The sequence below is a fragment of the Odontesthes bonariensis genome, chromosome 16 (genome assembly GCF_027942865.1).
Source record: "Odontesthes bonariensis isolate fOdoBon6 chromosome 16, fOdoBon6.hap1, whole genome shotgun sequence".
NCBI classification, from domain to species: Eukaryota; Metazoa; Chordata; class Actinopteri; order Atheriniformes; family Atherinopsidae; genus Odontesthes; species Odontesthes bonariensis.
This window is the reverse complement of record NC_134521.1, coordinates 26,396,981-26,406,536: the sequence shown is the minus strand read 5'-3', so window position 1 is coordinate 26,406,536 and position 9,556 is coordinate 26,396,981. Positions and strand designations below refer to the sequence as shown.

The following is a 9,556-nucleotide window of genomic DNA, read 5'->3' as shown; positions in this document are numbered from 1 at the left end:
GGCTGCAGCAGCAAGGTGGTCTTATTGTCTTCTCGCGGTCTCGATTGGAAACATCGCGAGATTTGCGTTGTTCTAGATTTCTCTGGACTTTTCCATAACCATGTGAATGAGTGTTCTCCAATTCTCGAGCTTTTGGGAGCAATATGCTGAGTTTTTCTTCTGAGTTTTTGTTTTATGTTCTTATTTTATTTATAAACTCAAGTTTTTCCATTAGAGTAAATAACATTAGGACTTTAACAAATAATTTAAGCAACCTAATCAACCTAAGGAGGGAAACAAAAATAGACTCTGAATCATTTATGTGATGAAGTCATATTTCAAAATCTAACTACACACTTAAATTTAGTAGCTAACCATAGTTACACTTTCGGTTTAAAAAAAGTGTGATACATACTAAAGCAAACAAATATTTTGCTAAACAAATTTTTACTCGTTATTAACTTTATTTCGCATTTGCATTTTATTTGACGTTGTACATATGAAATACTACCCAGCTATGGACAAAGATACGCAAAGGCAAAAAATAGAAGGATAACATTATTCTTAAAAAGTGCACGATTCAGATCGAATTGTAACATGAGATATTCTTATGGATGAAAATCCATCTGAGCAATAATAAACATTCATCCATTTTCTATGTCTGCTTCATCCAATTCAGAGTCGCTGGGGGGCTTAAAGACATGGTTGGTAATCCTGTTCAGAAACACATTTTGTAATACTGGGTGAAATGGTCCGTCTATCCTGAGAGAAATCTATACAAGATGTATTTAGAAAAAGGGACGAAAATAATCAGACCTCTGTGGCAGCTGCAGGACTGAGAAAAAGCTGACCAATCCGAGATCAGCGTCCCGCCTACAAAAAACCAATCAGATGCCTCTGCTTTCTGCCTACGCCCCTCTCTGTCGGCTCCCTGCTCCGTGTCCGCACGCGGTTCTACCGGCTTTGGATAGCCCCTTTCACACTGCGACCCGCTATCTTAGCGGGTCCAAATTGCACCTTCGACCCGCGTCGAGCAATGTGAACGCTTGGCGTGTCAGGGTGACCCGTGTTGCCTGAAGCCGAGTTCAGGGGGAGTTGCCTAGTGGCAGAGCGTCACACGAAACACATAAAATGCTGGGCGTGTACAATGATGTGGGCACAAGCCATGCGTCGGAGGTAGGGTGAAATACACCTGTCTGCATCAAATTTTTCAAACAAACGATGGCGGGACACCTTGAGAACTCGTTTTTGCAATGCAGTTCATGGAGATGTTACGTTACGGTGCGTCTTGCTGCGTGGGAAACCGCGCTCTCCCATATTTCTCGCCAGCCCTTCCAGCAGAGGTCCATCTTTCACCGTCCCCGAAATGTGGCGGAAAATAACGTCCTCTGTTCGGGGGCTGAGGAGCTCGTTGTCTCCCCAGTTGGCCATATTAAAAAATGTCTCCAACTTGATGTAGGCTAAAACAGAGTAAAACTTGTCCTCACCTGTCGCTGTTGTTCTGAATCAGCTGTCCATTCTGTTTTTTAAACTCCTCACGTCACGCCCACGTCCGACCCGCGTCGATTGTGTTCACATCAAAAAACAAAAAACAAAAAAGACTAGGGTCCGACGCGGGTCGAAAGGCGAGTCGAGTTGACGCGGCAGCCCGGGTCGGCAGTGTGAACACAACAGCGGACACGCTAAATTCGCGAATTAAACGCGGGTTATTCGGCAGTGTGAAAGGGGCTGATGAAGCACTGACGGAATGGGGAGGGGGGGGGAGCTTAGAGGAGGGGACACTTTCGAATCTTGCTAGCTCTCTTGCTAGCTCTCTAGGATTACCTACCATAGCTTTAAAGGTGGGGTAGGGGTTCTTTTTCTGGAGCATTTTTTTACATATTGCTTGAAATACTCTTCACACCCCCATTGCAACCAATTAATTAAAAGTTTTGACTCAAAAATGAAAAGTTTTAGTGGCCTCTAGAACGAACAATCCAGGAAAAACACTATCCAATCATACTGAACGGACCGTTAACGATGATTGGATTCTGATGCGTCTATCAAACTGCAATCTGCTCCTCCCTCCCCCTCCTTCCCCCTGTGCGCGTACCCTGCTCCTGCTCCGTGAACGAATTACGTGTCCAGAAGCTTGGCAGGAAGCTAAACTAGAGCCAGCTTGGCTAGCACCTAGCATTATTAAACGTATAGTTAGCATAAACTAAATACTAAATACGGCAACGATCGATGCTTGCTGTCAGAACAGCGCTCGTGCACCTTCGTGCTCGTGAACAAGCATTGCGCGTTCATGTACTCTAGAGGCGTGGCTTATGGGGGGAAATCCTGAAGAAAAGGGTTAGGACTTTTTGGGACTTTTGACCTGTGTATTTTCAAAATGCAGCTTCGCTGGACTCAAAATCCAGGACCTCCTACCCTACCTTTAAGCCTATCCCATAATGATCAGATATTTGTGGATATAAATTTTAATCTGTGTTGTTACTTTTTAACCTAACAACTTTAAGAGCTCATGATATAGAAAAATAGGAGGGAACAAGATGTACACACAGTTAACATGGGTGGGTGTTAACTGACTCAACAGCTGAGTGGTGGGAGTGTACACTATGATGGTGACAGTAAACCAAATGCTGAACCAACCATTTTCACAGAATGTAAACGGGAATAAATAATGAGGCCTTACATTTTTGAACATTTTCAAAAAGCTATTTTTTTTCTTGTACTTGTCTTACAGTCGTATAACGATAACAATTACTTGGAGGTGTGAATATGTAAAGTTAAAAAAAAATAATAATTGTTTACTTCTGAGTATGCCATTGTTTTGTCTATGTGACATGTTTGAATAAAATAAATAAATAAAAAATTAATTAATTAATTAAAAAAAAAACTTTTAATTTCCGGAAATATGCACTCCAGTCCAGTAGGTGGCGGTAGGAAGCACTTTTAATCCGGTTTGGCAACCTGTAAAAAAAACAACAGAAGAAGGAGAAGAGGAACATGGCGACTCCCATGCACAGAATAATAGCCAGGAGACAAGCGTGAGTATAATATTCTTAACTCGCTTTAACAATGTCGTTTTTGAATATTTTATGTCGATATCAGCTTTTGTTTGACACTCAAATGGCAGTTAGCTCGTCGAGATTTGCCTCACAAGCAGCAAGTTAATAACGGTCGCTGAACAGTTTAATGGGAGCACTCCGCTGCCTCTCTGTACAATTATTGTTTGCACGATTGTCGTCTGAGCTTAGGCGTTGTAGTGAAGCCTTTTGGGATGGAAAAATACGTGTCCAACCACCCATTCAGTTTGGTCATTATCATCTGTATGTTGAATAAAATGAGCAATTTTAAACCTTCCACTGATTAACATTGAACGGTGATGTGTGCAGTAACACCGTGAGGTCTGGACGACGTTGTAAAAACAAATAACGAAATCAAGTCGAGCCAGGAGCTCCAGGCATATCCTTGACAAATGAGACAACAGAAAGAAGGCGTCACAGAAATATAGCTTTTTTTATGTTAGTTACCAGATCAGGAAAGACTGATCTTGTAAAACGATACGTTTTCACATATCAGTGACATTCACACATTTAATTCATCTTGGAGTAAGGCTTCGGGGGCGTTGGATTTTAATGACACATATTTATCTATGATGTATTTCTTATTTATTTCTAGAGGTAACAAAGGTGTATCTTTTTTTCTGTTTTAACTCCAGCAGTAGTTGTTGCCCACTGAGCGTGGTCCCCGTGGTCCGGACTCGTTCCTCAAGTTTCTTGTCGCAAACCAAACTCTCAGAGTATTTGCCATACACACATCTCTATTCAGTAAAAGGTGTCTCCAGAAAGTCTGGATTTTACAGCGAGGTGGCACTGACGTCAAAATCCTAAAAGAGGTTTTAGATTAAACAAAAACATTTGAACTTGCGGAACATTCCTCTTGTGATTGAAACCTTTTCAGAACTTTCGTTTCGGCATCTCTTGATCTTCCTCTAAAAGAGTTGTTTCAGGATGGGGTGACAGACGGCATTTCTAAACACTTTGAACACAATTGCTTGCTGTAAGAGGATTGTTTGAATATAGTAGCAAACATTTTTACGCACTGACGAAGTCTAAGCTTCCGACAGCTTAATCAGTTTCAGACATGGTCTCCAGAAAAATGATAACTTTTTACCTTCCTGCTATTTAAGTAACGGTCCTTTGACGACAAGGGAATCTGGCTGTAGTTGTGATTTATCACACTTGCAGTGACAGTCATTGTTCATTACTTGCAGGCTCACTTTGTTGTTTTCTGATATACAGGGAAGCAAACAAACAACATGTGCGTTGCCAGAAGTGCTTGGAGATGGGGCACTGGACCTACGAGTGCACAGGGAAACGGAAATATGTTCACAGACCATCGAGAACAGTTGAGATGAAAAAGAAATTGAAGGAGAATGAAAACAAACCTCTCAGCATCACGGGGTAAGGTGTCTACACTGGTTAGTTTTTGGGACCGTTCACGTCTTTTTCTCAAACCCTTTGACTCTGTTCTCCATATATTCATCATGCACCAGTACTAAGTGGCCGCAGAGCTGTGTCACCACCGCACTTTGTAGAAGTTGCTTTCTTAACCGTGTGGTTTCTCAGTATCCCGTGCAGCGTTTTTTTTTGTATTTTTTTTTTCTGAAAAGATTGTTTAAACTGAAAGTTATTATAACCTTACACGTGTGGCAAAAAATCCGATTTAAGTTGTATTTTCAATGCCAAGTCTTTCCTTTGTGTGCCCTCGCGCTGTTGTTTTTAGTCAGTCGTCTTCATTCAGCTCATCAGGGAAACGGCGAGTGTTGTGCTAAGATGAGATGTCGTGTTTTAAGATGGTGAACCATGGAGTGTAAAAGACTTTTCCACTCACTGCGGCGCCAGTCCAGGCTGTGCATTTATGGTTAAAACCTAAGATGCTCTTTTAAAAGACACTCAAGAATTTGAGAAGTATTTCAAAGCATCCTACTAAAACCTGAGGGTGTTACAGGATTGTCACTGTTCACTAAAACCTTTATCTCTTAGCCTAAAGATTTACCCAGTATTGCCTTGGGTTTATTTAAGTAAAAAAAAAAAGATTTAAAGAAATTAACTCATGGGTCATATGACATGAGAACAGTGAGGTACATTTCAAACATATTTAAGTCCCACCAGGCTTGAAAGAGAAGAACCCAAAAACATATATTCTGAGGTGTCTACCATAAATGCAGCCAGGCTGTTTTTATGTAAACCGTTTGTCAGAACCTAAAACTTGAGATAATGATAACGTGTACTACAGTGGGGGTTTTGATTTTTGTCAGGCCAGGCTCTCCTCTTTTGGCTCTGTGGACGTTTTACGCCTCATTTGATGCCTCATTCGCACAAAATGAACGATCACCTGACACTTCATTTGTAAGAAGAGCAGATAAATGTACGTGTGATCCCGTATCAGCAGGAGAGAATGGCCACATGTAAAAGCATTTAAATGTGATTTTTATTCACCAGCTGAATGCATGTTTGCCATGGCAACGTGACACAAAGCCTGCAGTTTCTTTCATGGCGCACAGTTTATTTTTACTTAATGTTACTAACAATTTGATAGACTAAACCCTGAAAAGATGTTATTGCATTATGGTTAACTTTTGTGATTAAAATGCTTACATTTGATCAGAACTTCACTGAGCAGCTTTTAAGATGATGGGTGAATTAGTGATCATCTGTCAGACTTTATTTTAAACGTGGGCTGTGATAGTGAAGGTTTGTTTTGTTTGCTTTACTGCCCTTTCTTTTTTTTTTTTAAATTGATATAGATTATTTGTTCAGGAAATATCTACTGACATAAACATGCAATCCTTTTTCATTATTTATTACCAGTTTAGTTAAACAAACTTGTTGTTAAGTTAGTGTGATTAAACTTGTTTTCCCCCTCTTCACAGACCAGAAAGAGAAGGTTCCAGTGAGAAGAAAATCAAAAGAAAGTAAGTGATGAGGGATTTAATAGCTTCAGTTTTGTAGGTTTGAGTTGTTAAAGAATGCGAGAAAGTTACTTTTCTGGTGGCCCCTGTTTCCGAGTAGCTTGTAATCTTCTGCTTCTTCAAACAAAGAGTACTCTAACTACGGCAGGTAAGAGGCACTGAGGAGTCATAAGTGCTTAAATGAGGTCAGAAAGTGTATCCAGGAAGTTTCCTCCGATTCATCTCAGTTTATTAAATGAATTTTGTTTGCTGGGAGTTGTGATGTGTGTGATAAGCGCAGGTTGTCACACATAGGATGATATGTGAGGTGTAGGGGTCAGATGAGAGTGAAGTCAAGTCAATCGGGATGGTGTGTAAGAACCTGCTGAAGCGCGTGTGTCGGACTGGCGCTGCGATGTCTGATGTGGCAGAACTCCTCCTCTGTTTTTGGGACGTTTCTTCCATTTTAATGTAGATGACCTCCTCTGCTGCATCACTGCCTGCCTCTTGCCTCTAAACTCTTATTGAAATCTCATTTTTTTCTGAACACTGTGGAGAGGAATCTGAGTCAACATTGCCCTCTAGTGGAAAATCTCTGCAGTTTTAGTAACATTCCTCAGAGTCCAGGGATATTTAATATTAATCACATCGCAGTGATAACAGTTTCAGTACCTTCCTCTAAAAACCAGTGTGGAAAATACAGAATTTTCTTTTGTTGTTTTTTTGTTTACATCATATTAGTTTTGTTCTTAAAAGAGATCTTTATTTTGATTATTAAGTATTATCATGCTTAGTTTAATTTACACTTGTATTACAATCATCATTCAAGCTGGCTCTACATGTTCTGTACTTTCATCACGTACACTTGTGCTCTCTCTACATCAGGCGTGATTGGCCTGATATTGTGTTGCCCAGCAATGACTTCTGCTGGTCCGAGATCTTATCAGATATTTTCAGAACATCATCATGTTGGAGCTGGGTGGCTGCAGTCGCTATTGGTCAGACGCCGCAGTTGCTCTTCACCAGCTGATGATACAACTTTTACCCGATTGGTTGAAGATTTCAAAGACAACAATGCCGTGATACATTTTTATTTTCAGAACTTCAAATCCTTTATCGGCTGGGATTATCTCTCCAAAAAGGCATTTATTTGATCCTCCTCCAGTGTCATAAGCAGGTCATGTTGACCAGCTCAAACGAGTCAAAGTTGCCCCTAAATTCCGCTGGTTAGTGTCAGATTGTCTTCTGAGAGCAAAATGTACTTGACCTCCGACTCTTTTCACCTGATAACTTCCATTCTCTTCACCTTTTCTTGTGAGAAATGTTCTTTTACAGTAGGTCAGAACAGGGAGGCACAGAAAAAACTAACAATATGGCCACCCCTCAGTGCTGAAGCTTCTGCCTCTTGTAAAATCAATATAAACATAGAGGCATTTAAAAGAAAACAAAACAAAACACAGATTTATTAAGTGTGTGTGTGTGTTTGCCATTTCTGTGCACACGTGAACTTCTGATGTTTTGTTGGCATGGTGACAGTTACCATCTGCCACATCACATGCTGGTGACTGTGGAAAAGTGTGCATGAGCTCATACGGATGACTTTTGACACATTTGCTCCCTGCTCAAAATGGACACTGATGTATCCCTGATAGGCAAAACTAAACTGACAGCAAACTGTTCAGTATCCAAAGAAAGATAAGAATAGAACACTTGTATGCAATGTTCCCGGTCTGTCCCTTTTAAGTACAAAACTAAACAAATAAAGCTGCTCTTGTAGCATCACAGATGTTGTGTTATATCATTTCAGATGTCCGCATCAGAGGACACAATTTGTTGTCATTGCACATCTTTTGCTTTAGTGCCTCAGTTGGCGTACCAGGTTCCGTACGAGACCTGGACACGCTTCGGTTTCTTTCGCTCACGTTCTCTCTCTCTGCGCTCTGCTACTTCTCTCAGGGCAAAAGACTCCAGTGACAGCAGCAGTGATTCAGGCGGATCCTCCAGTGACTCATCGTCGGACAGCAGCGACTCCTCCGGCTCCTCTTCGGATGACAGCGACAGCAGCAGTGACAGCGACGACAGCTCCTCTTCATCTTCCTCCTCCTCCTCGTCCTCAGACAGCTCAGGCTCAGGAAGCAGCAGCAGCGAATCAGATCAAGGTCCTCCAAAGAAGAAGAAAAAGAAGAAATGAGCTGATTGCAATTTGTTTGTTAGTTGTTTTCCTGAAGAAATGTTGTTGTTTTTTTTTTTTTCTCTCTAAAACTTTGCAAAGTTGGAGCTGGAAATACAGGTTTTCTGAATTTTGACTAAGATGAGACAAAAACGGGGTTATAATTTTGAGGCATGTCATGTTCCGGTTTTAATACTTTTCTGTTACTTCTACCACTGCGACATCTGCTCAAGTTTGTACTTCTATTAAGTGAATAAACTTATTGGAAAATAATGGGATTATTCTTGTTAAATTTGAGATTTTGTACTTGAGTATATTTTAGTTCAACTTAATTTGTAGTCCACAGCCTTTGTAAAGGATCACCAAATTTAGAACAATATGTAACCTTTTAAAGGATGAATAAAAAAAGAAAGTCTTCTTGCTATGATAATAAACAAAACTTGGCTTTTCTTTGTTTATAGCTTTTCTTTGTCGTTGTTTTTTCTTTTTTTAGGCGAAACACATAATTTTATACATTCAATTGAACGTAAAAATGATCAGTGATAATCTTTTCTGCAAGTAGAATTTGAGCAGGGCTTTCCTGAAATCATGAGAGTGGAGAAGAGCTGTGGCTTTGAATCGAGAGAATCAGCTTTAGGGAGCAAGAGGTCACCTGCTGGCTTCCTCTGACAGGCACAGTCCCAGTCCACCATTCACGACTAATGGGTCCCTTAGCAGGGGACTTACCATCTCACTCCTTAAGCTGCCCCAGGGTGACTGTTCACTGTTTAATAGATGGGTTAAAGTAAAGCTCAAATTATTGCATGTGTAAAAAAAGATAAATAAATGTATATTTTGGTAAATAGATGTATTGGTTTTTGTAAGGGAACTTTTTTTTCGCTTTCTTTCCCAGGAGATATTGGTTCTGAAGAATCCAACGTGGACCGTTCAATCAGGAGCCAAGATCTCAACAACTTTGGTTTTGGTCTTTTAACCCAGTTGCGCAAGGTGCTCTGAGGTGTGACTGAAAGTCATACGATGTGTTTGGGGTGTGATTGTCCTGGTCTGTTCTTTGATACTGACAAGCTCTTGTACTTACTTGTACATTAAATGTAGAATTTGTGCACCATAAAGTTATTGTTGATGGGCTGGTGGAAAATACACAATGTGAGTAACTAAATAACAAATAGTATTTCTTCAGTTTTCACACAAAGGTACTTGAAAACAGAATTCAGTAGTCTAGTTGTAACCTAAAAGGTATATTATCAATGAACAGCAGGGAACAATGAGACACTCCGTGATTTCCTCTTGTACGTCAAGAGCGAGCAAGCTTTGCGTCACTTGAGTGTTGCGTTCAGATACAATGGGTATTATTAAGATCTTTGGTAACTAGTTATTACGTAAATGTGAACAGGTTTTTATCACATTTCAACTATTCTCTGTATTAGTCGTCGTCGCCCCCCCCCCCCCCCCCCCCCTCACCACCT

General features: G+C 40.5%; 1 protein-coding gene across 1 annotated transcript; it reads left to right on the top strand.

Moving 5' to 3' along the window:
* Nucleotides 1-2,763: 2,763 nt before the first annotated feature.
* zcchc10 (zinc finger, CCHC domain containing 10) lies at nt 2,764-8,363 on the top strand. The gene is made up of 4 exons (XM_075487300.1): nt 2,764-3,011; nt 4,269-4,430; nt 5,903-5,944; nt 7,877-8,363. The coding sequence occupies exons 1-4, from the start codon at nt 2,971-2,973 to the stop codon at nt 8,109-8,111; spliced, it is 480 nt and encodes a 159-aa protein (XP_075343415.1). The 5' UTR covers nt 2,764-2,970; the 3' UTR covers nt 8,112-8,363.
* The last annotated feature ends 1,193 nt before the right edge of the window (nt 8,364-9,556 follow it).

What these genes read in the sequence shown, in the direction of transcription:
- zcchc10 (XM_075487300.1), top strand. Translation starts at nt 2,971, where the DNA reads ATGGCGACTCCCATGCACAGAATAATAGCCAGGAGACAAGC. An exon ending in ATAATAGCCAGGAGACAAGC is followed by an intron (nt 3,012 to 4,268) that starts GTGAGTATAATA and finishes TCTGATATACAG; the next exon opens with GGAAGCAAACAAACAACATG. An exon ending in GAGAAGAAAATCAAAAGAAA is followed by an intron (nt 5,945 to 7,876) that starts GTAAGTGATGAG and finishes TACTTCTCTCAG; the next exon opens with GGCAAAAGACTCCAGTGACA.